This window comes from Chlamydotis macqueenii, chromosome 14 (genome assembly GCF_036417535.1).
Source record: "Chlamydotis macqueenii isolate bChlMac1 chromosome 14, bChlMac1.mat, whole genome shotgun sequence".
Classification (NCBI taxonomy): domain Eukaryota; kingdom Metazoa; phylum Chordata; class Aves; order Otidiformes; family Otididae; genus Chlamydotis; species Chlamydotis macqueenii.
This window is the reverse complement of record NC_141569.1, coordinates 19,971,632-19,999,071: the sequence shown is the minus strand read 5'-3', so window position 1 is coordinate 19,999,071 and position 27,440 is coordinate 19,971,632. Positions and strand designations below refer to the sequence as shown.

Sequence of the window (27,440 nt, the reverse complement as noted above, 5' to 3'; positions counted from 1 at the left end):
TTTTAACCTGCTGTATTTACAGGGGTCTCCCCTACAGACCGTTCGACAGCGGAGGCTGGGGCAGCCCCAGCTCCTCAGCACGCTGCTCCCTCAACCGGAGGGAAAAGTCGAGCGAGAAGCGAGCGTCTGCTGCTCTCTGCTCTGGCGTGTGGCCGTCCCACCGCCTCAGCTCTCTGCCACGGATTTTGTCTTTGCCCAGCCCACGGTACAGCAGGGACATGGAGGGTCTGCGTCACAGCCGCCGCGGTCCCACCCGAGCCCTGCCTGGGAGCAGAAGGGATTTTCCCTCTCCTCCGGACACCACCGAGCAAGCTGCTGCGCTCTTCCTCCTCTCTGCTTTTGTGGCACAGCAACAACTCATTCCCACCTCTGTCCAGCCCACACACACTTGCACGGACCCTGCCCGGACATGGCGTCTCACGGGGATGCCGTTGGGGCGGAGGTGTCCCCCTCTGAGAAGGTCTGGCAAGCGATGTGCTTGGCCACTCCTGCTCTCCCACCGCCACTTACCTGCGTGGCCCAGGCAAGTCCAGCCGGGCCACTGCTCGCTCTGGTCACAGGCTACAACGACTGCAACGCAGCCAGCGAGAAAGAGCCACGTGCATACGCAAATAGATACCTCTGTCTATAAGCTCCTTTAATGATAGAGTTGTAAGGCGGATTAACATTATTTTCTGATATCACCTGGTATCAAAGGGAATCTCTCCTGCTTGCCATGCACATCATACAGTGCTGCACAGGGAAGGCAATTAAATCCTCAGTAATTACCACACAGATATTCTAACCTGAACCTCCGTCGCTCTTTCACACCTGCCCCAACACAGAAAGAAGAGGAACCAGTTCTCAGAAGTGCTGGAATAGCAAAATTCAGCTTCCTGCCCTAGAAAAGGCGGCAGAGCTGAGCCCCTGCCCGGGACAGCAGTGTGCCCTGCACCACACCAGCGACTGCCGGTGCTTCCAAGGTGTCCCCCTCCTTGGCCAGCTGGAAGGATGGAGAGGTGGAGAGGGGGACCCAACCCGGACAGGGGCAGGAGCTGGACCCAGAGCCTGGGCTGAGTCGTGCCTGACGCCTCCGAACATTTCTTTTCCCTCCCCACTGCTGGAATTTGTCCCCACCTCAGCAGTCAGGAAAGAAGAACAAGTGGGTTTTTTTTGTTGTAACCTCCCCATGAGAGGGAATGAGGACAGTAATATGTTCCATAACAGTTCAGCTTTTCTTGGGATTCATTACTGGGGAGCTGGCCAGCGCAGTCACGACACCTCCGTGACGAGGCCTGTTCGTAGAGCCCGGCTTCCCAAGGACTACCCGCAACGCTGCCCCAGACACAATGAGGCGATAGCACAGTCAGCCCTGCCCGTCCTGCCCATCTCCTGGCTCCGGCTGTTCATCTGGGAGGAGCTCGCCGGGGGCTGTGATGGCCGCTCAGGGGCCGCAGGGCCCCCGCTGCTGGCTCCGCGGGCGCTGGCGTGCTGTCACCAGTGACAGCAGGCCCATCTGCTGGGATGGGAATCGCTTTGTCACCTGGCTCGTGGCTCTCCCAGCGTCGGCCGATCGCAGGCTGTGACTGCCGTGCGGCGCTCAGCGAGCATTGCGCCTTGCCATCTGAGGAGATGTAACTTCCAGAAAGGCTTTGCTTTCCATCTGCCACGGGAAAGGGCTTCCTCTGAACAACAGCCAAGCACCACACATTAAAAGTAATAATAATGTAAAAATCATCCCAGGATACTCAGCCCCTCAAGTGAGCAATTTCCTGGTTTTCTGGCTTTTTCAGAGCCAGCTTGCCTACAGCGATGCTTCCCGGTTCCAGTTGCATTAGGCGTATGTTTGGCTGGCGGAGCGCTGAGAGCTGGGACACTCACAGCAGCAACGACAGCGGTGCCCCCGGAGAGCTGAGCAGAAGGGCAGGAGATGTGACAAAACACCTGGATTAGGAGTCTGCCATCTGCTAGGGGAGAGGACTGCAAACGGCTTCCTCCCACCCACGCAGCCCTTCTCTCTGTCTGTGCTCCCGGAGGAAGGCGAAGGCTCCCAGCTGGGCACCACTGGGCACCCGAGACCCGGGCTGGGCGGTGAGGGGACCAGCGCTGAGACAGGCCACAGCCGGTGCCTCTCCATGGCCGAAGAGGCACCCTGCCTCTCCCTCTGTCCTCCTCCTCCTGCCATGCCCTGCGTTATCTCCGTCCCTGGCTCAGCCACCAGCTGTAGCAAAGCCATCCCTTGCCAAGCTGTTTTTAAAACGACCGAGGATAAAAGAGTTTCAAAATATTCTTGGAGACACTCTGGCAGGTAACCCCTGATGGCACAACGGCTTCTGCAGAAGTTCTGCTGCTGGTGACCATACTGGCAAATCACGGCATCGGAGAATCTCTGTTCAAGACTGTGAGGCAGCAGCGTCTCAGCCTGCGACCACTGCACTGTTACTACCACCCCAACCCAGAAATAAATGATGGAGAAAAACCAAAACCAAACCACGTTCAAGGGAGAACAATCCCCAGCCCGCAGGGAACTGGTAAACGTGAGCTGCTGCTAAATGGTCGTGGGTGAGAAAGCATGTACGTACCCAGCTATATATGTATATATGTGTGTATATGTGACAGTTGAAGGGTACCAACTTATTTATTCCTCTGTGCTCTCACAGGGTGCAGGCACCAATCTGTCTGAACGGCAAGACACGATCAGCGCAGTTTTCAGCCGCCCCGTGCCCCAACACGGAGAGCTGGCCTTTTCACCGGCGTCCTGCATGACACCTCACCTGCCCACGGAAAGCACCGGTGTGGGGCGGCTGGCTTTGTTTGTCATCATCCTAAAGGAAAGGTCATCTCTTCCGCCAGCAGTGACGCCGGAGCAGAAGGCGGTAGCGACGCGTCCGTTTACTGCCTCCCAGCCCTATAAATAGACATTTTTAGCAGTTGGACCGCAGCTACCTGGCAGCTGTCACCGCCTGAATGACTGCACACAGGCCACAGCTATGACTTTTGTGGGTTTTTTCCAGCATGTCTCTCTCTTTCATGGTGTCATTTGTACCAGGGAAATACAGCAGGCTAAAAGCTACAAGGTTTTTTTTTTTTTACATACCACAGTAGAAACAGTTACCGAGTTATATTTGCCAGAGTCACAGTAGTTTATGCATATTTGCTATTCACAGACTGCAGAATATTGCCAACAACCTCACTGGTGGGGACCGACACACGGAGATACATGCATTCGTGTGAGACCATAATCAAGGATGGCTATACTGCGTTAAGCACATTCATTTGGTTAAACACCTTCCAGTAAAATTGATTCCTTTAAATTTGTAGTTAAAACTTCTTTTTTTTTTTCCACAATTACGCACAAAATAACCTGTAAACAATTTGACATTACACTTATGTACAAGTGAACCACGTTGGAAAGTCGAGAGGTAATTCAGTGGGTGCCACTTAATCTACGTCACTGTGCAACAGACGGACTCGGCCTCCGCGAAGCCGCCGGGCGCGCGGATGAGGTCCGAAAACGCCGCACCAGCAAGGCCCCGCGCAGACCGCAAAATCACCAACCCCCCTCTGCAACCTGCGCTGGCTGGGAGAACGCTGCGCTGGCAGCACTCGCCCCTCGAACGCGGGTACGCCACGTAAACCAAAACGCCCGGGGGGGCGTGCGTCCTGCCAACGCGGGGAAGCGGCCAGCCCCGCTCCCTGCCCCGCGCGCCCGCTCCTGGGGGCTGGGGCGGCTCAGCCGGAGGAGACGGGCAAAGGGAGGATGACCCCGCCGAAATCCAACAATTCCCATTCAACCAGCTGGGCCCTGCCGTCCTTCTGCTTCACGTTGGTAAGTTGTCTGTTTAACTCTGAATTCTGCTTTTTTGTGTTTGCTTTACCATTGCTATAGTTTAAAATCTGCAATATCATACTTATAAACTGATCTTTAACTAAGTGATATCGATGCCAAGAAAAATAAAGAATGTCTTTTTATAATATAAATAATTTAAAAGTGCTTCTTTGTTCTTTTACTATTAATCTACAAAACCCCGCTGGGGCATAAACTATCCATAAGACTGGACAATTATTTTGTACCATGATACACATGGGGCCTTATGCACAAAGTACTCTGCAAGTCAAGTCCACGTGCACTCTCGCAGTGATGGAAAGGGCTTCGGGCAGGGTAAGGACCTGGAAAGTTTTCCTCAGCCTTTCTAGGGCCAGGAGAGCGGTGTGAGACACGGCTGGAGTCTCTCTTACGTGATGGTCCTTACCAGCGAAGACCAACCTTGTTTTCTCCTTCAGCCCACAGCTTTGTGACTAAAACTGACAAATGGACTCACAAAACTAGAACCAGAGACCCAAAACACGTCCCCCAGAACGCTGTGAAGCATCTACGCGGTGTGTGTGGATGATCTAGGAAAAAAAATTAATTTGGTCCCCAGGGGTCTATCTACGTAAACTCACAGGTTCTCCCTTGTCTCCCCCGAGCTTTGAGACCTGCTCAGGTCAGCCTCGAGGCGCCTGGGCACAGACAAAGCCCTTGGAAAAGCAGCGTTCCTGACCACGAAAGGCGTAAGCAGGCATGGGTTGGTGAGGCCAGCAGGGACGCATGCGGCTGTGCCGGGAGCTGAGCCGAGCCCAGGCACCAGCCGCGCTCAGGGCCGGGCCGGTGCTCGGACACCACGCGCACCCGGGGGCTGCAGGGGGGCCGTGTCACCCGCCCGCAAGGCACTCGTTCCACGTGCACTCGTGCAGGCGTACGCACGCCTGCCGCGCTCCCGCAGCCCAGCGTCCTGAGCAGAGCCGAGGCGAGGCGACTGCACAGCCCACGGCAACCAGAGACCGGCTACGCAAGACCATCACCCCCCAACCAGACCTGCGCGCCGTGCACAGAGCGATGAACACTGCGAGCAGTGGCAGCGATGTGAATATCACCACAGCGCAACGGCTCGCTCTCCTCACGGGCACACACCCCATGGGTTTTGAGAAAAGGCCTTCTGGGAGAGGCTCGGTCCTGCTGAGGTCAATGCAAGCTTTCACATCAGATCCAACGGCGCTTACACTTTGTCTGTTATGTGTGGAAAGTAGCTCAGAGCCCAGTTTGCTCCCCAGATATTTTACAAAGAATAAAGACTCTGTTAACTGAGTTTCACTGTGTTTTGCTACTGATAAGTGACCAAAAACGCCCTAGGCATCGTGAGCGGTGCTACATCCTGCGGACGTGGGAGAACAGCCCTGCCAAAAATGCGTAAGCCTATGCCCTTCACCCCTGGGTGCAGGTATATATCTGGCTAGCTATATATACATGTGTAGGTACTGGTATATACGCATATATGCATGTGGACGTGTGCATGACGTTATCTGGGGAAGAGGTCTCCCAGAGCTGACACCCCACCCACACGCCTGGGCACCGCGCCGTCCTGACCAGCGACCAGCACTGCTCCCCAGCAGGCTTGGCCGGCTCGCGATCACTGAAGTTTAAGACCTTTATTTCTGCAGCACTGGAGAGTAACAACCACCTCATCTAAAACTGAGCACATGAAGGCCACATAAATCAAGCCCACTCGGGAGCGTTTCATTTGGTCTAATTTTTCCACAGTTATTAATCATCACACAGTCCTGTGCACCCCGCGCGTCGGTCTGGGAACACGCACGCACAAACACACCTCCAGCGCCCGTTCCTCCGCTCTGCCGCGCGCATCCTATAGCCCAAACACATGTGACATTAAAAAGAGACAGGGAATGGTCTGGACCGGTGGAAGGGACAAGGCTTCAGCCGCAGTCTGTTGGGGAGGCAGAGGGGCGATCCACCCCGCACCGCGACCCAGCCGGAAATCCCGAGGGAGAGCCCTGCCTGTTCCCCGGTTTTGTTTGCCTGGTGCCGGAGCCGGGGGATAAGGATGCAAGAGATGTTCAGCAGGAAAAGAAAAACGTTATAAGCAAACCAACAAATAAGAGGTGCCAAATCTGTGGACCTTGTGTTGAACACTGATTTCCATGTGCAAATCCTTGCCTTTTGAGCAGGGAAGTGGAAGGCTGCACAACTACCACGCCTGAGCTTACGCGTGAATGAACGTCTTAAAACCTGAAGTGGTTCTAGAGCCCCATCCCAAAAAGCGCTGAGTTTTCTCCCTGAGCCCAGCATTTCCCAGGCCAGATCCCTGGTTTCACAATCCTGGCTCTGCGTTACCAACGCTGCACGCTCGCTGTCAGAAACGGCGCCCTTCTCACCTGCACAGCCTCGGCAGAGGCAACGCCGAGCTGCCACGGCCCAGCCCTGCTCTCCACAGACCCAGACGTATCGCTGGGAGGGTTCTCCCCTCCCTGCAGCCAGCCCGTGCTTATGGATCACTCTGGACAATAATAGCTTCTCTTTTTGCTGGTAAAATTTGCATCCTCACCAGTAAACACCTGCACAACATCTGCTGAGCGATGAGCAACACAACAGCAGCGTCACAGCCAGGCGCATGGGCGCCATGGAGCCCCGCAAGCACGGACATACCACCGTGCTGGACCTGCATGCTGACCAACAGAAATAACCTGTGCGTACCTGACATCACCTCCCACAGGTGAGGGGGGGTGAAACTTAAGAAACTTAAGAGGGGGGGAAGCCCTGGAACCCGTAGGACGCTAAATAAGTCAGAGTCAAAGTGTTTTGTGTTAGCAGCACTATCACTTCCCCTATTTCTCACATGTATATAAAACCTCCTTCTTCCCGTGCCTTTAGAAAAGGAGTCATTTATCTCAAATGCCCTCCCTGGTTGTTCCCAGCTCTGGCCAGAACAGCTTAGCTGCAGCAATTCATTTTTCCGTCGCCTCCCTGGGCTCGCCCAAGCCCAGCCCTGTGCCGAGCCCTGAGCCGAGCCCCCCGAGCTCACCTGCTCCTGGCCCTGCACCTTTGACCGCTCGCTACCGCCCGGCTCTGGGCACTCTGCGCTCCGTGCTGGCGGCTCAGGCTTTCCCCGGCAACGACAGCCTGTCGGACCCCACAGACCCGCTCCCCTTCGCCGAGCTCCCGCGCCCCAGTCGGTGCCAGGACCAGCCTTTCCCAGGACCCCCGGCCAGCGCGCAGTGGGTAACACGGGCCACGCGGTGCGGTTTGCTGGCTACCGGCTGCCAACAGGACCGACCCCGAGACAGGCGCCTGCGGGAGGGATATGGGTACTGTCTTCTGGGGTTCGCACGCTCTCTTGAAACGCACATGGCTGGAACGGGGCTTCTCCCGTCCTCTAGTACCCCATTCCCACCAGCCCAAGCACTGAAGGTGGCTCGTTAGGCAGATAATTTCTTGTGTTTGCCTCTCTGCTGGCCAGGACCCAGCGCGGGCCTGCCCGCCCTGCCAGCTGGAGCCAAACGCTCCCAGCACACGTGCCTGGCAAGCCCACAGCAATCAGCCATCCTCACCAGTACAGCCACGCCGCCTGCCACCGCATCCGGCCGGGAGATTTCCTACAGCTTTCCAAATGGGATCATCAGGAGTTTAACCCACCGGCACCGGAGAGCCTTGGAAAACACAACAAGAGGCAGGACACAGAGGGAAGATCATCAAAACCAAACGGAATGTTTTGCTGATGGCAACGAAGACCAACACGCTGCTCCCTGGTCTGCACCGAAATGCATTCACGGGGTCTGAGAGAGCGGGGAGCGGTGCAGAGGCAGCGAGACGGGCTTTCTGCTGTTCAGCCTCCAAGCCCTGGAACAGAACATCCACAGACTGCTAAAAATTTGCTCTTTTCTGAGAAAGTGCAGTTATAAGGAGAGAGCCAGAAAATCTGTAAGCGATATATATTGCTATATATATACATATATATATACACAGAGATATATATACACACATATATATATGCACATATATATACACACATGCGTAAGGTAAACCGCCATGGCATAGCTCGGTTCTTCCAGCTGCGTACGCCCCTCCACACGAACACAGGACGAGGAGAACGCAGAGGGCATGCAGCCCACAGACACCCCCGGCCACTGCCCACGATCCCACCGCCACCAGCAGCACCCGCACAAGAGCATCCATCTCTCGTTGGCGGAACGGTTGTGCCCTTAAGGTATCAGCTTGTGTAAGACTCAGAGTTTACAAATAAAAGCATTTGTCATTGTGCTTCCAGGACTGGAAAAATATCGTTACCCTATGACTATAAATGTTAAGGTGAATAGGCAAATTAGGCAGCACTATAGAGATGGGTTGGTTGGGGTTTTTTTTTGGTGACCTAAGAAATAATTATTATTGGGAATTATTTTCGTATCACTTAGAATCTTGCCCTAACGGTAATAAGGTCGTGTGCTTTCCCCACCCTGAGCCTATAGGTGGTACTTCCGCAGCAGTTCGGATTGCCAGGGATGTTTCCTTTCTGGAAACCTGTCTGGGATTTTGATTTTGAGGAAATCCTGGATACATTTTTCCAGCTCCTCCTCAATGGAGAGCTTCTCCTTCACCGCTTTTTTCTTGCTGGAGTTGGACTCCCGGGAGCCAGAGGTGAGAGTCCGGAGCAGGTCGCTCTTCCTCCGGATCTCGGACTGCTGCAGCAGCTGCACCGGCCCCTTCTTGGCCGGCCGGTCCAGAGTCTGGATGTTGGGCTGGCGCGTGACGGGGCCGCAGATGACAGTCTCCTGGGGGGAGCTGGCCTCCGACTGGCTGTCGCAGCTCGACGTCGACAGCTCGTTGCACGACGTGCCGCTCTCTCCCTCCTTGTCGCCTTTGCTGTTCTTGCAGCAGCAGTCGCAGTGGGACGAGGACCACCGGGAGGGCTCACCTGCAAGAGGAACAGAGAGTGTCTCGGGGTTACCAACAGCTCTGATGCCCCCGCACCCAGAAACAGGCTGCTCGCCCACCGCCGGGCTCGCCGCTGCCCGCCGGGGCCCATGGGAGCCGGGAGGGACACAGCCAGCCGGCCTGGCAGGAAGTGCTGAGACCCCTGGTGAGGAGCGGTCACCCAAGGATCCAGTCAGGCTGTCAGCCAGAGCAAGCAACCGTTGCTTTGGGAACCCAAGTGCTTTTCAGGCGTCTAATGATTTGCTGCTACGTCCACCTACCAACCCGATGCCAAACCCTGAGCACATCCCACGGGGCTTTTTCTCCTGTAAGAGAAAATCCTGAGAAGCCCACAGAAGTTTTGTCTGAGGAAAGACAGAGAAAAAACAGGAGGAGGACTTCAGATTTTGTCCTGCCCTCTCCATTCCTCCAAGCGTTACCTGCATGTGGGGCTCCTTTGAGGCCAATAAACTCATAGATGTGAACAGAGGTTATGAGGCCAAGGGTACCAGTTCAAAACAGACAACTTACGAATTTTTGGCTGCCAAAGGCAGGCAGCGCCTGGCAGGCAGGACTGGCACAGCCTGCTGCCCCTTCCCATCCCAGCTACTGCCTCCGCAAAACACAGCGGGTCCAACAGCTCCTCTTGGCACCGATCTTCCCTGGGTTTGCGATTAATAACGGCAAGGCTGGGCCGGAGGGGACAGAGCTCGTCCGTATAGGAAGGGTCTGTCGGGCTGGCGCGCGAGGAAGCCAGGCTGCACCCGAGGTGGCTGCGGGGACCGACAGGTCTCACCCAGGAACGCCGGGCTGCTTGCATCCCATCAAACACCCGAAGGCACAGCAGCCTGGGGGTCAGCATCCCCGCGCGACACCCCCACAGGGGGCCCTGGAAATCACACGCTTCCCCACAGCATGAAACACAACAACAAGCCAAGATGCTCCTTGTGTCTAAACAAAACAGTCAGACAGTACTGCTCCCACTGTGCAGAAAAACGTTCATTATTATTCTCGCCTGTCATCATCACGGTCTGTATACTTTCATTCAATTAAATATGACCGTTTCTTCTTTTCCAAGTAACACGTCAGGCAGTATTCAGGTGACCATTGGCTTCTCTGTCAATAAACATCTCCCACAACACAAAGGACACGCACAGCCCATTATAAAAACCAGAACTGGGTACCGGAAGGTGCCTGGCTTCCCCATCTCCAGGGAATAGCGTCTGGGGAACGGTCTTTTCCATTATTGAGAGCTGTAGCACCCCTAATTTCTCCAGGCATCTTTTCTGCCCTGAGGCTCGAGAGCACAGCCAGCTTTGGCCGTCAGACGGCGCAGGCAGAGCTGCTAGCCCCCGTCCTGCCGGGCGTCCCAGCCCCACGTCCCCCCTGCCCGCCCAGGCCCTGTGGACAACTCCCCTCACCTCAGAGGCAGCCTGCCCGCTGCAGGCTTTTGGGAAACACGTTTGCATAACTCATCGGTGGTGGGAACCCCCGAATTGTACCGAATTTATTTCCTGATTCATGTGGCGCATGGCTTGATCTTTTCTTTTTCTGCTGGAGACCTGCCCAAATGCAGCAATCCATGACAAAGGGGAAGAGCTGGCATTGGGAACAACTGTTCCCTGACCAAACCACTGCAATAATCACGGATTTAAATGTCATTTGGAAGCATCCATCATCCCACTAGAATGTAATTACTTCTATCTGACACAGATCGGTACCGTTATCCAGATCTAGAAAAGCATGGCTTAGCTTTGCAACTCTGGACCAGCAACCCAGCCCCTGCTCTCGCCCACGGAAGGACGCGGGGTCCCACAGCCAGAGCTGCACCCAGGGCCTGTGGCACATCTCTCGGGGAACAGGCCGGTCGGAGCCGCGGCGCTGGCCCGGGGATTGGCAGCAGCGACGGGCGACGCGTGGCACTGCCATCGTAGCCATGCCGGTCGCTCCTGGGTGGCTGCGGGGAGGGTGGCAGGGGGGTGAGGCCGATGGGGAAGCTCTTCCATTTGCTGACCACCTGCTGCCACCACTCTGGAAACAGGTCTTCATCAAAGAAATGAGACAAAAAAAAAAAAAACAAAACCAAAAAACTGTTGCTGCCAATTTCGAACCCCCGCACTTTGGGAGCAGCCCCTGGAGAAGGGGGTCTGCAAGCTCACGTCAGCAAAACGTTAAAAGCTGCACCGCTAGTGGTCACCACCCTGCTCTCCATTTCTCTGTCTTTTTCACAACCATGAACACAATGCACATAATTTACAAAAACAGGTGCAAAACCTGAAGTCAGGAAGCCCCTTCTCATCTCTTCCTTCCTCTCCCTTGTCGATGATGAAGGAGCCGTTCAGTCTGTGAGCTGTGCGCCTGAGCTTAATTTATAGACTGGCTTCAAGACCCATGCTACACCTTGTCTGGAAAAAGTCAATAATGGCTAAATTGAAATATTTTATACTTGCTTGGCTTTGACAAAGGCTTTACGTACTGAGCCTTTGTAAACCCCTGATCACACGTGCTTCTGAGAAACAGAAGTGATCTGCAGCTCCTCGTTGCAGCTGCTGTTACAGCTCGGTGAGGGTTCTGAGCTACCGCCTGCTCCCTGTGCTCCGGAGCCCCTGCCCTCCCTGGACGCAGCACGCAGCGCTTAGTCCAGCGCCCAACACTCAGTCCAGTGCGCAACGCTCAGTCCAGTGCCCAACGCTCAGCGCTTGAACGGCAAAAACTCATCGGGCGGAAGGGAAGCGGCGCGGGTGCTGCAGGCCGGCCCTGCGGACAGGCAGAGATGCTGGGAGCGGGGAGCCCCCCGGGCGGCTCCTGGTTGGCATGCCAGAGGGGCCGGATCCTGCTCAGGGGTGGCTGTATGGGCAGGAGGACCCACCAGCTGCTATCAGGCACACCTACAGTCTAGACGTCCTTAGCACAAAACAAGCCTTTTATAAATTAATTAAGACCTAATAGATGCTAATGTCACTTATTCACCAACCACGGGCATGCCGCGGGAGAGCCGGGAGGCAGAAATTCGTCTGTTCATGAGGCAGGACAGCAAAACCCGGTGGGATCTGGGTGCTGGAAACAGCCGCAGGGCTTGGAGAGGTCCCGGGGCAGAGACCCCCCCGCCAGCCACAGCGCTTGGGGAGCTGGAAGCGGGGCTCGGCAGGAGCGCTGGGGTCCAGCGGTGGACGCTGTGGGCACACAGCGTCTCTGTGGCACGCGCGGGCTGAGATCTCCCAACAGCCCCGAGGAAGGGCGCCCGCCCGGCTGAGCAGCTGCCGCAGCGCAGGGAGGGCGAAAACCAGCGTCCTGAGCCCCTGCTCTGCTCCGCAGGAAAGGAAGGGGGAAGAGGTGAACTGATTTCTTTTTGATAAACACGTTTTCGGCACCTGTAAATGGCGGGGAAGTGTCCTCCTGCCACCCCGGCCCTTGCTGGCCGCAGCCCAGCGTCATGCAGCAGACCCAGGGGCGCGTGGCCATCGCCAGGCGCGTGCTCTCGCTTTCAGCTACAAACCGAGCTTCAGCTTTACGCTGAAAAGACCTCGATATAATCACTACGAGAACAACACATTAGGCTAGCCAGGGCAGTACATTAGGAAAATCTAAAGAGAGAGGGAAAGCTACGGAGAAAATTGAATTGCCCTTTAGCATTTAATGAAGTAGGGGATAAAAAAAAATTCATTAGGCTATCTTCAGATACCAGGGGAAGAAAGAAAAGAAAGGTTCCTGCATTAAGCAATAATACATGAAAAATACATCCGTGCCAGCCAGGATCAGAGTAATTACCACGCTGGGAAGTTGGCTCCGTTAGTTAAACCGGTTCTGAAAATTATCTGATCTCACGTCAAGCAAGCTGAGCTCTGCTTTGTTGCAGGCGCACAATGAGAAACGCGGGCACGGCTGGCTGATCTTCTGCTTCGCAAACTCCCTTCGCCTGATCTTGACTCTGTCAGGCTCCAGCTGCAAGAGGCTCTGCTCCCCCCGCGCCTTGACAAAGCGCTCGACGCTGGCTGGGTGAAGGGCTCTGCCGCCACGGGACTAGCAGAGGGTACCAGGGCCTTCGGGGGCAGACTGGCCAAAACATATCTAAAAGCCAAAATCTAAAGCCAGCTGTCAGCCACAGGAATCCGCCAACTGCGTGAGCTCAGCGAAGGCTGCACTCCTGCTGCCCGTAGCGTTCAGAGCCCATGGGCAAGGAAATACAACACAACTCCAGCACGGAAAGGAAGTCGGGGATCCTAGACACTCCATGCAAGATCTAATTTTATCATTTTAAGTAACTAAATTACTTTCTGTATGACATCAATTAGTTGATATCAAAGCGAGGGAAAACGACAGGTCAGTCTGATGGAGAGACGCGGGCCAGCCTTGGGAGTTAGGGTAATTGCACGCGCGGCAGCAACGCAGCCGGTTCACAGCAGCAGTTAGCAAGGAAAGAGCCCGTGGGGAGCGGGGGAGGTGGGCACCAGGCTTCAGAGCTGCGCCGCCAGCAGCACGGCACGCTCGGTCCCCGGCTGTTCACGGGTAAGGAGCTGAGCTGCGTTCGCGGGTCAGCCAGGTCACCCGCTGCATGGCCAGGTCACTTGGCACAGGGACACAAAAGAGCCCAGGATTTAGAGAAAAAAATCCACTGCTGTTTGCCTCAGACTGTTGGGTTGGGTTTTTTTTTTCCCTACCGACGTTAAACCAAAACACTTCAGCCACCCCCTGCCACAGCAAAATAATACATTGTCTGGCTAATTTTTAAAGAGTCACTTTTAACAGATGCTTTGGAGCACGGAAAGGGACGGGAGGCAAAGGGCCGCTGGTTCAGGGCTGTGCCACGTCACCTGCAGGTAAACCCCTCCGCATCCGGGCGTAATCAGAAGCTGCTGATGAATCTCAAGTTGAATTGTAAAGTCACTCTGTCTCACCTCACCTCACCTCTCACCGTAACAAAACAAGCAGGGCGGTGCACTGTGCACTTCCCACCCTCCACGCGCACATGTTACACGTTATTTTGCTGGACACAACAGGTTTTCAACAGCAGGAACTGCGTGGGGTCAAGGCGAGCAGCAGCAAAAGCAGCGGTCAAACCGCGAACCCTTCCGGCAAGCTCAGCCGGGGCGGGAGCGGCCACGGGTTTAAGTTTGGGACCACGTCAGCATCTCTGGGCTGCGAGCACGCTCTTCCATATCTGTATGTGTTCCGGGGCCACCGCGCATAAAAGGAAACCAGTAAAGCACTACTGAAAAACAAGGATTGCTAGTAACTAAAAGCAGTGGCTTCAAACTGAACTGAAATCAATTAGAAAAACAAGAACTATCACAGCATTAAAAAGAAGAGCGAAGGCAAATCGCTTGTCCCCCTGCCTGGACACCAGCGGTGCTCTTCAAGTGTTTTTCCCAGCACTTCTCAGATCACTTGTAAAGGACATTTCACCCAACTATTCACTTCTTGGAATGTGAGAGGAGTCATAGAATCATAGAATCTTAAGGTTGGCAGAGACCTCCAAGATCATCAAGTCCAACCATCAACCTAACACCACCATGTCCACTAAAATATGTCCCAAAGTGCCACGTCTAGGCGTTTTTTTAACACCTCCAGGGATGGTGACTCCACCACTGCCCTGGGCAGCCTGTGCCAGTGCCTGACCACTCTGTCAGTAAAGTAGTGTTTCCTGATATCCAACCTAAACCTCTCCTGACACAACTTGAGGCCATTTCCTCTTGTCCCAAGTCGGTGACTTTCAGCCTGGAGTCCCCATGCTAACACCTTCACAAGGCTGCTGCGGCTGTGCCTGGTTGGGCTGGGCCATCCCAGCAGGACGTCCTTCCACTGCGATGGAAAGCGCACTCACAAGCACAGGAGAGGCTGCACAGCCCCCGGGGACGAGCCTGCGCTCCCTCCCGCTCCGTACCAGGACTGCTCTGCCTCGCTAACGGCGCTGCTGCCCCAGCTGGGCACGTGATTGCTGCAGGAGCATCTCTGGACTAGAGACCAGTTCTCTCCCTAAATCCCACCTCAAAAGCAGACCCATACATTGCTAGGCGGCCAGGAGAGACATAGACCCTACACCTGGGCCATCGCTTGCACCGCATGTCAGAAACCTTTTTACTACAGGAAAACTGCTGCCAGGGTCCATTTGTTCTTTTGGGCGCCACTTTGCCCTGCAATGAACATTTTTGCTGGAGTCCTTGGAATAATTTAGGTGCCGTGGGGGGGAGATTTCATTGAGTTTGGGTCCACGTCAGCAGAGAGCCTGTGCTCACCACGGGAAGCCATCAGCCTTTGGTGTGCAGGGGACACGCCTCTCGCGGGCTTGCAGGGATTTACAGTTCCCAGCAGCGTAAACCTGCCCGGCTGCATCGCTGCACAGGTCTCCTCATTCGGTTTTGGGTGCTGTCAGGGTGACAGACAGCTGATAGGAAAAAAAAAAAAATTATCTCTCTGCATTTTGCAGCAAGAGGAAGGCATCTGCAGTGGCATCACCCACGCAGGACCCACAGCCACGCAAGGACGGGTGCTGAGCACCGAGACCGGCCACCGTGACAGTGGGAAACCGAGCACCGTGCTGATCTAACCACAGAATTCATTAATTAACATCTAAATGCTTCGAGATTCTTGGATAAAAGGGGCTAATTAATTCTGGCCTGGCTTTCCTGCTTTTCTCCCTGATCTCAGCACATTCCTCTCCCAGTGCCCTAATTATAATAATTATTATTAGGAGCTTCTGAAGAAGCAGTAAAGCTTCTGATGTATAATTGACACACAAACCATCAGCCATCCAGCTTCTCTCTGCTCCTCTCCCTCTCGCACAGCAAACCCTACAAGCGGGGAAGGAAGGCCCTGCGAGGAGGGCGCCGAGGGCTCGCTCCGCTGCATTACTTACGTTAAACGCTGTCCGTAAGGAACGGCCGGCCGCCGCTGGTTCACGCGCACCTGCGTCCGCTCCCAGGCCTGGCACTGGTTTCAGCCTCTCCCTGTCCCAGGTGATCGCTCCAGGTTTAATCCTCTAACAAACTATCCAGCTGGGGAGAAACCCTCACCCCTGCTCCCCAGGCCCCCGGAAAGCGCAGGGGAGCGTACCCGAATGCGGGAGGCTTTGGCAGGTCCCAGGGGAGAGGGACGAACGTTTCCTAGGCATTTTTAACTGATGAACGCTGTTGTCTCGAAACTGATTTATTCTAAAAGAGCATGGTGATTGTGACGACATCCGCACTGGGACATGCCACCCCAGGCCAGCTCCCCAACGCCTCAGTGCCCTCACTTCCATGCTCACCTTTGCTTCCAACCTTGTGAAGCAACTATTCTCCTTTCACCACCCAAAAAATGAAGCGTTGAAGCTTTTAAAAACATCACACATTATTCATATGGTAAATAAAATATTGATTGCCTCTAGGTGCGAAGATAAGGTGATGTCGGCAAAGTGACAATTTGATTTAGATCACTCATTCACGCACGCACCTCAAACGGGTTTTGCATCCATGCATGAATTAAAGGTGTGTGATTGATGAGAGACCAAGCTCTAATTGGTGTTTTAATAAATACATTCTGACTTGGTAATCGAGCCCGATTTATCAGTAGAAAATGCCCCTGTCTAAATAAAATTACCAAGGTAAAGCTGAGGAACAATGACAAATGCTACACCAGTAATTGGCTCCGGGATCAGGACCGGCAGCAGGATGGCCGTGTGGCGGATTTATTTGCATTTGGAATCAAGTATCTCAGTAAAATTTCAGCAAGCAAACAAAACCAGGGAAGGACTTGACAGCAGTGTTATTGGTTTGAACTCTGCCGTATGCTCAAAGACAGCAGCGAGGCGGGAGGAAGGGAATGGGAGGAAGGGAATCGGGAGCAACGGCTGCTGCCAGGCCCAGTTCGCAAGCCAATGCAATTTTTCCAGGACTTGAGCTGCTCTCCACAGACACCTGGTTCCTTCCTAGTCCATTCTGCTCATTTAAACTCCCTGTTTTAAAGGTTTTCCATTTAAACTTTCTGAACTTGCCAACCCAGTGTAAAAAGCAGGAGTGTTGGCCCATGGTCTCTGCCTGGTGAGGCCTAGGATTCGTGCGAGAGCATTCAGCCAGCCCCTAGCCAGCACATGCGTTTCTACCAGGAGTCTCCCAGTACTTTGACTTTTTGTCAGCATTCCCGTGATCTTTCCCAGAACCCTCAATTCTGGAAATGAACTTCTGTAAGAGTATCAAGCTTGTTTGAAAATAAAAAGTTCTCCAAATGGTGGAGAAAACATGAGACCTGGTGTCAAAATACCAGAAGGCACATTAAATGAGCCAAAATATTTATATACAGATCTTTCTCAAAGTAACACGTGGTGACGTTAAAATTCTGAGTGGAAAGAGAAGCCCAAAGTGTGAGCGGCAGTATGGTAAGAAACAGAAAGCACTTAGAGAAACTGGTCAACCATGGTCCCCGATGTTGTCAGACCAATTCTGAGAGCTGTGATGTACCCACGTCACAGCCTCCTCTCCTAGCACTTTGTAACAAAAGCATTTTTATCAGAGGAAAACTCCTTCTGTGGTCAATTGATTTTTCTTGGGCATTGCTTTGCCGTGCAGTAAACATTTGTTACCCTACCCGGAGTCCCCTGCTCTGGCCGTACCCAGCTGCTCAGCATCTGTCCAAAGCAGCACACAGGTCCTGGGAGGAGGACGCGGCTTCAGGCAGCTCCCGTCTGCACAAGCAGACGGTGCCAGCAGCCACCCCAGACACAGGACCTGGCCCTACTGGTGCATCAGCATCCTTACTGGTGCATCAGCATCCTTCCCGGGGGATGCAGCAGCCACACCACTCCGACCCTCTGATCAGCAAAATGCGCGGGGAAGCCTCAGCCCAGAGACAGACTCCATGCAGTCGCCTCGGCAGGCTCTGACAAAGCCCCGCAGCTTCGACGCGACCCTTGAGTGAGTTATTCCCTTGTTCAGGAGAACTCTGTTCTGTCTCTTACCATGAAGATGTGGGGTGATACCTCAGCAAGTGTCTCCATCGTTAATTCAGGTCATATGTCAACTTTTAATTGTTTCTGATTATGGTCTCTCCAAATCAATCCTTTTTTTTAAGCCTCTATCAGCCTAACCATAGCTGTCTGCTTAACCAAACCCTCCCCTGATAGCACTGTGGAGATCATTCAGCTTGCACAACCCAGATTTACCTGCCTTTCCATCTTTTAGTTCTCATGCACTCAGTGAAGCCTTTGGCCAGGCCCCGCCAAAGCATAGCTGAGCAACGCTCTTCCAGTCCTCGCCTGTATTTTTCATTGGCAGTTGAGCAAGCGTTTGGCCTGGAGAAGACAAGCGAAATGAATAGCCTGGTTTGTAGGAAGAGCTGAAGAGGTCTGACTGTTCAGCACTTCTGATACAAGAAGAAGTAATTAAAGGGATAATTCAGTGCTGCTGCCCTCCTTGCTTTGTACTCCCCTTCCCAAATACGGTGATGAGAAACAATATTTGGCCGTCAGGACTGTGCCATTAAGTGTATCTTCCTCTGGGAAAATCACACCAATACAGAAAAACTGACGCAGTAGTCTTCTTCTGCCAACAGTATTTGCTCTTCCTGCCCTTCTGTCAAACACCTCTAGCTCATTTAAGTGTGACACACAGAGAATTGCTAGCTGCCACTACCAGCATCTGCCTCTTTCTTCAAGTCCAGCCTTGCCCCCTTGAATTTAAGGCTTTGCCGTACCTCATTGGGTTTATTATTGCTCTATCAATACCTTACCACAATGCGGCCTTTTCGGTTACCTTCTGCTACTTTACATTTATGCTCAAGGCTTGAAAGTGAAGTTTGATTGAACGAAGCCAGCCTGGGTTGAAGAGCAAGGGCTTTCCTTGTCTGCTCTGAACAATCCCCTGGCGTTAACGACGGCGTGAGCTGGGACCCGCACCGCCCTCCTGTTAGCAAAGCGTGAAACCCTCTGGTAGGAGGTTAACTCGACCAGCCAGAAACCAGGGGAGTAATGCCAGCAGGTCATGGGTTGAACCCCCGCAGTTGTTTTGCACTGAGGTGTTCCTGATGTTTATGAAGAAAGAAATCCCAATCACTCATTAACTAAAACACAGGTAAAAACAAATTAGTCTGAATAATCAGCAAACACATCTCCTCCCAGTGCCCTAATTTTAGAATTACTCGCATGAGCACTACTGCAGACTCCTCACCAGCTACAGCAGAGGAATCCAGGATTAGATGGGTGCCAACAAAGCATTAGCACCTCAACGCGCAGCCAGGCACCTTCCCCAGCGCCGCTCAGCCAGCCTCGGCACCAAGACGGGGCGGGAGCCCACCCCAACGCCTTGGACCCACGACTGCACACAGCGCCGATCTACTATGAAAGATCTTGAAAGAGAGAGATATGTTTGCGTACATACGTCCAAACCACAATTTATATTCAAACCTGAGCTCTGTTTTGGACACCTTTTTTAATGAGCAAAGCCAAATTATGTATTACTCCTGCTTCTTGAAGATATATATTATAAATTGCTGACAGCTGGTGATGGTAATACGGGAGCCACAATTTTGAATTTTTGAAAATTAGAACACATGAACTGAAAAATGCTCTGGAGATAAGAAGACATAATGTCAGCCCATGTTGTTCCAATTAATTGCAATCAATCGCTAATTGAGAGCTATTTTAAGACTTGTCATTACTCTGAACATAATGTAGAGTAATTCATGTGTTCCCCTTTACCCCCACCACAAATGACATCACTGCAAAGAAATCTCAGGAAACAGAGTAGAAAAGAGGAACGGGAGCCTGGTTCCTGATTTCCCTCTGCCTCTTCGGCAGGTACAACAAAACCAGGAGCTGCAGATTTAAAAACCATGTGAGGCAAGGACTGAGACAAGGAATCGCAGCCCCTTGTTGGGGCTCCACCTCTACAACTTCCCAAAACGGCAGCTCTGATGCGGCTGAGTGAATCCATTTGCTCACTCCGCGGACTGCCAGGCAGCGCCGATGTCTCGTTTGTTGACACCAATGTCTTCAAAGGACGTGGCACCTCCAATCCCAGCCACACAGGGAGACAGCAGACAAGGCAGAAGGCAAAGCGGAGCCCGTTTTTTCTATTATAGCATGGGGATGGGTTGTCTAAAGAGGTGTCACAGACTCTGGAGTGGAACTGGAAAACTGGTTTTAGAGGCAGAAAAAAGGAAAGCTTAAATGATGCCTCAATTCACAGGTTTGCAATGGATCAATGGTTTAATGATGGCAGCGGGAGAGATGCACCTGCAAGGGCACAACGCTCCGGGGCTGAAATCCGGAGCTTCCAGCAGCCCTGCCCGAGCCACCGCCCAAACCTACACTCACGCTTCCGCCGGATTTTGTCACAAACAAGTGCAAATACTCCCGGGGAAAGGAAGCGCCGTTTGGAATTGGTTTACTGGGCAGCACAGCAGTGCGGTTTGTCTTCAGCTTCACTGGCTTTACAACAAATCCCCCAAATCCCAACAGACTCATTTTAACATAAAAATCAAATGACCTAAATACCCGTAGAGCGCTCAGCACCAGGCTGGATGCTTCCTGCAGAGCCTGGCAGAGCAGGGACATCCAGCAGGGATCTAACTCTCGGAGGCAAGAGGCACTGAGGAGTGCTGGCGCGCTCCAAGACCACGAGGCCGTCATTCAGCATCTACACTCAGCCACGTGCCAGCTTGACAAGCTATTTCGTGATGTCAAGTAGAAAAATCCCCAGGCAAAGAGATAACTAATTCTTAAACGCGGAGTTTCTGCTAACAGTGCCGCTTTCAGCCAGTAAGGTATTGCTTTGAGTCAATCTACAGCTCTGCTGTCTTCTCATTGCATTTTATTTTGCTTACAGTTGGAGCAAACTCAGCTCTCCTTGTAAAAGACCTAAGTTAAACTTTTTCCACCTGATTCTGTACTCACATACTCTCTTTCCCTTTCATTTTCCACCTGCTCCTCGTATATAAATGGATACTGTACATAAATATATTTAGCCCTGGGTCCTGCCAGTGGCTTCTGTGGAGAATTACGCTGGCCCTGCCATCTCCCGGGAGAGCCACACATCGCCCTGGTGAGCAGCTCCCGTCCCAAGGAGGGGGCTCCGGGGCTGCCCCCTTCCCTGGCTCACCCGGCCCACGAGCCAGCAAAACTCAGCACCCGCGTCGGACGCCGTGCAAAGGGCAGGAGAGGGAGGAAGGCAGCTCCTCCACGCCTGTTCCTGCCGGCCTGGCCGAAGTTGTGCCTCAGCACCGCCGAACATCACCCACACGGGCCACGAGACGGCTGCTCAGCCCCGCGCCGCCAGATCCCACTGCCCACCAGCGCGGCTCTATGCGCCGAGGCAAACACTGCTGCTACCCGGAAAATCAAAGTGAGGGGCGGCTAGATTAGGTGGCAGCCCTGCGGGGCTGTCGGTTGTGAAATACCTGGAGCACGGCAAAGGCAGCTGCTGCCAGGATGGAGGAGGGCAGGTACAAACCCACAGCCAGCGGCACGGACGGCGCTGGAGCTGTGCATCGGGGCCGCCACATTTCTGAGCATCAGATATTCCTCTCCACAGGGGCAGATGCCATTTTTTAATGAGCTATTTAAGACACTCTCTCTGGAAGTTTTCATTTCTTTTTCCTGTCTGAACCTCATAAAATAGCCTTCTGCTCTATAGAGATAAATTTCCTTTATGTGAGAGAAAGACTCCCAGCCACAGCGGGCTCTGCCTTAAATCCCAGCTCTTGCTGTTCAGCGCTGCTGTGGCTTAGCTCCGTTTATTTTCCAGCCTCTAAGTGGCGAATTGAACTTTAAGAAATGAATGGTTCGGTTTATCAGTTTTAGCATCTAGACCAAAGCACTTTCGCATCAAATAAATGGATGCAGTGGGAGACCCTCCAGATAGTGCTTTAAAAAACCCAGCACTTTATTCCAAACATTTTTAGCACCAACTTCAAGACCAATTAAGTTACCCACGCCTGGGCAATCTGGAGTGCTCCGAGATCAGCAGCTCTTCTCTTCTGCGAGGCAGAAAGCCTCAAGGCGGGGCGAGGGGGTGCTGAGCCCGGCAGGGACAGCAACGCGGCAGCAGGGCTCCTCTCCCATCGCGAGGCAGGTCTGTAGGTGGGTCACGCCAAAGCTCTCCTGCACACAGCCTTCGCGTGAGTGGAACACCCAACTACTTCTATTTCTGCAATGCATAAAAAATAAATGCAGAAGCCAACCAACGCCTCATCTGCCCCATCACGTCTGACTCCAAGGAAGGCGCCGTGCAGAAGGGACGCAGCCTCCAGCCCAGTCATTCCAGAACATGAATCAGCCACATCTGAGATCCTGCTCTGTGGGAGTACATCCAAGCGAAATCTGGAGGGAGTGACATTTAGAGATGGAAAACAAAACAGCGCCCGTGCTGCAGGGACGGAGGGGATGCACTGGAACACAGCGGACCAGAGAAATCTCTTACTGGGAAGCGAGGGGGAGACGGTGCAAAGAGGGGCAGGCGGGGACGTTGCATCCTCTGCGGTCCACAGCCGTGGGAGCCATCTGACAAATCCCGAGGCCATGACACCGCTTGGAACTAAACACCGGCATGTCCTGGGCAGAGGTCTGTCCCCGATGCGTCCAGAGGATAATTTTATTTTTTTGAGGTGGGCACACTGGGTTGGATCAGTCTGGGGAAACTAAACTGGTTTTGGTTGACTAATATACAGCTATGCCCTGCATTTATAGAAGAAGAAAATACCTTTTTTTTTTTTTCCTGCTGAATCTAAGAGATTATTAGATGTTCTCTTCCACATCTTTCTACAGGAGGATGCAAAAAGTCTTTAGAGATTCCTGTTAAACTCTGGAGGGTTTTAGTGTCATTTGCAGAGACTCTACTGGTATCAGCGTTATTAAATTCCACATAACTTCTCCATAAGAACGCAGAAAATCTCAGCAAGTCTAGTACCTCTGTGGATGAAAAAAATATTCTCAGGGAATCTGAGAGCATTGCAGATGTATTCAAAATAATAATAACAGAAGGATTTCTCTACAAGCTGTAATGTGAAAAGTGTCAAACACGGAAAAATTGGACTAACTGTCCTCTGACCTAGCAGAAACGTTGAAAATTTAAGTAAGCTCTCAGCTATGTCAAGACCTGATCCTAATCCCTCTGGAAATAATGTGAGCATTGCTACTGCCTGAAAAAGACTTCAAAAGAGCACACCAGCCGCAGCCGCAGCACTGCGGTGTGCTTCTGTGCTCTACCTGAGAGACGCTTTACTTCTGGAGAATCACCACGTAGCACAGCGATCCGAAAGCTAATAAGGCAGACTGTGAAGGCAGGCTGAGTCTGAAGAAATCTTCAGAGGAAAAAAAAAAATATATATATATATATACACAGAGTTAATTTCAGGATTGGCAGGTCAGGCTCCCTAGGCTGGGGTAGGAATTACTCCCCAGTGGAGCACCAACAGGCTGGGATGGAGCAGGAGCGGGTTATGCACAGCACCAACCCGGCTGCGGCCGCGGGGTGACTGGTCCCTTCGCACGTCACCCACCGATGCCACAGAGGAAACCTGCGTCTGCAGAAGCGAGACGCAGAGGGATACACGGCAGTCAGCCCACACCACCGCATCAAGGGGATGGCAGAGAGGGTTCAGAGAAGCCCTGGGACAGCAGCATCTGCTTGAGGTGGTGGAGCCCAGGAGGAACTGAACATACAACATCTGTTTTCTTCATTTCTATTCTTTGTTTCAGGTTTGATCAGGAGTGCTTGTAATGCATTCCAGTGCTTCCAGCATGTACCAGAAACCAGCAATTGCAGACCTTTTCTGCAGTCCATGAAAAACAGCCCCTGGGGCAGCGGAAGCCAAGGCAGACCCAGTCCAGCCCAGTTGGTCTTGGGTCTGAGCAGGGACCCAGACTGGTTCTGCCCGCCTGCACGCTGAGGGGTCACGACTCAGGGAGGAGAAATGTGATCAGCCACAGAACTCGGGGAAACCTTCCCAGAAAAGGAGAAGCAGCCGTAAGTCCTGCAGGTGCTCAGACCCATGCTGCTTCTGGCATGTACTGAGATGTGGGTTATCTCCTTCACCATTGGTTTCCACACTGGCTTCTCCTTGTAATTTTTTCCACAGAAAATAAAAAGGAATTTACTGAACTAGATCTGCAATCCTACAAAACTTTCAAAAATATATATATTTCTTTCCTCAGCTGCCAGTGGGTCCTGGTATTTTTTGCCTCCAACTCCAGCTCCTCATCCGCTGCCATGGGAGCGGATCCTGCACCACAGCTGTGGGGCGGGTGACGAACCAGTGCTCCCAGTGGGACCCTCATGCTGGTGAGGACAGATCCCGGCTGAGGGGTTGCCATGCCCACATACATAAAGGCTTTGTGAGATATTGAAACGCCTGTAAGTGCCTAGATGAAGTGATGAACAGGCAACACCATTACTGCAGCAGCCGCCAGATCTGCCTCACGGCTGCCGCAATGGGCAAGCTATTTCAGTGGAGCTCCAGTAAACACCTTGCAATGTTTTCTAAACATTTTACATTGCAGGAAAACATACTTTCCCACGTGTGCCTGAAAGATTCAGACTAAAAGAGGAACATTATGGGTGTTTTTACATCTTTTTTTACATATTTACTTCTGGCACCGTGAAATCACTTCACCTGCTGTTTGTGCCTCGAAACGCGGTTCACTGACTCACATAGGGCGCTTCTGGGTTTTCGCTGTGGGTGCAATAGCATTCGTCTGCCAAACAGGCTGGGAAAACATGCCATTGGGAGTTTCACGTGCAGCTTGTGACACCAAAACAAAGCACACCTACAGAGCTCCACCTTGCATAACGCTGCTCAGCTGCCGCCGTTCGGTTCAGGCAGGGGTAGTTCAGCAGATACAGTGATGAGGACACCAATTTTTGTACTCTTCTGCGCGGTCCCTTTGGAAGTGATTTGTGCTTGTGTGCTGCCCATGGGGTTTGCAGAGGGGAAGGGGCACCCTGACCCAGCTGGGGCTGAGGAACCCCCTGCACACAGCGCCAGCACCACCAAAGGGGAAGAGGCAGCCCCTGGCACCAAGGAACACTCAGGATTTTCGTTCTTAGGTATGAAGAGACCTGCGCTGGCCTGTGACCAAGCTGGGACTTCACACCAAATGTTCCTTTTTTCCCCACATCTCCACTCCCACCAGTCCCAGGTCAGTGCAGGGGTTTCTGTTTGAATGCTGTACAGGTGCGTGTTGCCTCGGCCACATGCACAGCCCCCACGGACATGGCGGGCACCCCTGCTGCATGGGCGGGCGGCAGCTTGGGGACGTCAGCACGGCCAGGTTTGTTCCGATGTGGGTTACATCTTCTAGATGGAAAGGGAGCACAGGCAGGAGGGCAAACAGAGCCTACCAGCATCGCCTGCAAAGGCAGTCCCCCACAGAAAATCAAAATGCAGAGTAATTACAAGAGGTGGTTTCACAGGTGGCATCTAGCCATGTCCAAGGAATAAGATCACCTCGAGAAGGCCTTTCTCGCTACCCATGGTGAGGCCGTCGCGCAGGACAACAGCCCACGCTGGAGACGCACCAGCCCGGCTTTGTAACAAGCAGCACTCCCACCAAAGCCACGCGGGCAGTTACAGGGTAAAAGTCTCCCGAGAAAAGAGCGCAGTTTTAGCGAAGCAGAGTCTTCAGCTGCTCTAGTCATACTGATTTATTGACACATTTCCTTTTTCCCTTCCCTCTTACACCCTTCTTGGGCCATTTTGCCTTCAAATTGGCCATGGAAACACAGAAATTTGGTCAAGAAGCTTATTAACATGTGATGCAGCTCAGCAGCACAGGAAAACACAAAACATGACAAAGATCCCTCCATCCTGATGTCCTAACAGGTTGGTCCTGCCAACCAACCCAAGCACAGCAGATGGGATTTCTCCAGCAGTGAGGGACTCGGCGCAGGGAGAGGAGGAAGAGGAGGAAGGTAGCCTCATCCTGCACATGAAGGGCTGCAGGAGCCAGCTCAGCCCTTGCCAGGGTGGCCAACGTCCCACCCCCACCTCCCTGGAGCCCACTTTCGGGATGAGTGACCCCATCCCAGCAATGGCGGGGAGGCTCGGTGCTGGAGCAGACCCCTAAATCAGCCCCCACCCCTGCTTCCCCAGGTCTGTTCTCTCCTTTTTCCCCTGTATCTCAGTAGGCCATAGTCTTAAAAATAATAAGAAAAAAATCTCCCTCAGCTATCTTCTTCTCAATTTAATTCCCAGGCACAAGGAAGGGGTTTAGAGCGAGATTTCAGGAGTCATCTTCTGATGCTAACACAGGAACCAGCTCCTCAGGCCTTGGCTATCACTTTATTTCAGCTTTATCCAGTGGAAACCAAATGCTGCAACCCACTTACGCTGCTCAGGAAAGATAAATTTTATTCTAAACGCAGGCATGACCTGCTGTTCAAGAGGCTTGTTTTAGTGTTTTATGGTCTTCAGTTATTGATCAGCCAGGAGACGCAAACGTGGTGCTCTGAGCCATCGGAGCCGGGCTGGGAGCTGACAGGAGTGCTCCCTCCGCAGCAGGGTGGGGGGCTGGCTGCCCGCCGCGCTGCACCAGCCCCAGCCCAGCATCGCTGCTCAGCCAGGAAGCGGGATTCAGCAAGCAGGGAATGCAGTTGTTAAGAGGTGCAGACAAATAGAAATACAATTATTACATTGAAGAAAAAGGCCTAAACTATAATTTAAAGAGTCTAAATATTTCAGGTTGATCTCAATACATTACCATGTGTCATGGTTCAGCCCCACTCAGCAGCCAAAAACCACACAGCTGCTCACTTACTCCCTCCACAGTGGGATGGGGAGGAGAATCAGGAAAGAAAAGAAGGCAAAACTCACTCATGGGTTGAGATAAAACCAGTTTAAGAGAACAACAGAAGAACAGAAAACAGAGATGGAAAACAAACAAACAAACCCAGAATATCCTTAAGCACACAACTCACAGCACAGCAGCTCCCAGGGGATCCTGATGCCCAGCTCCCTCCCCAGCAGCCAAACCCACCCCTCAGCACCATCCCCACTTTATACCCTGAGCAGGATGGCCTATGGGATGGACCAGCCCCTGGCTAATTTGGGTAACCGGTCCCAGCTGGTGGGTAACCAGTGACCTGTCCCAGCTGGTGCCCAGCCAGAGGGGCCACCAGCTCCAGCTCCTCCCCCAGCTCCGGTGGGAATGAATTCTGTCCTAGCCAGAACCAGGACACTGTAACAATAGCTAAGGTTTCCACCATTCTCGTGGAATCTGGCGGCTTGGCACCCTTGTAATGCCGCTGCCAGGCAGGCGCAAATCCGGCCAGAGGCATCTCCTGCTTCCTGGGGGGAGCCGGTGTCCAGACAGCTCTGCTCTGCAGCCCTTGCCACAAACGGCAGACCCAGAGAGCAATTTCTGATGGGAGCTGTTAGACCCGCATGAGTGCGGAATAACATGCGCACAGCGCAGTGCAGCGCGCACAGCCCAGCCCAGCCAACAGCCTCGGCACAGCTCGGGCTGGGCAGGAGAGGTGGGCTGGGGTCTCAGCACAGCCGGGGGGGCACGCGCTGGTCCCTGGGACGACAGGGGCAGCAGCAGACCTGTGTGGGCAACCAGGACTGTGACCCGTCATGGCCTGGGTGCAGGGGGCATGGCCGGTCCCGGAAAGTCGCAGGCTCCCTGGCTGTGGGATGCTTGTGGCTGAGTGCACAGGTTCGCAGGATTTATGCGCTCCCTGGGGCTTACTATCACATTTCACACTCCCAAAGTTCAGCCTATTGCCTTCAAAAAATACAACCAACTCAT

The 27,440-nt window shown here is 53.1% G+C and overlaps 1 protein-coding gene across 1 annotated transcript in view; it reads right to left on the bottom strand.

Moving 5' to 3' along the window:
• Positions 1-7,498: 7,498 nt before the first annotated feature.
• KCTD16 (potassium channel tetramerization domain containing 16) overlaps positions 7,499-27,440 on the bottom strand; it is a 67,515-nt gene continuing 47,573 nt past the window's right edge. The window contains exon 2 of the mRNA XM_086759204.1: positions 7,499-8,726. Coding sequence (XP_086615330.1) covers positions 8,275-8,726 — 452 coding nt within the window. The 3' untranslated portion in view covers positions 7,499-8,274. The remainder of the gene's footprint in view (positions 8,727-27,440) is intronic.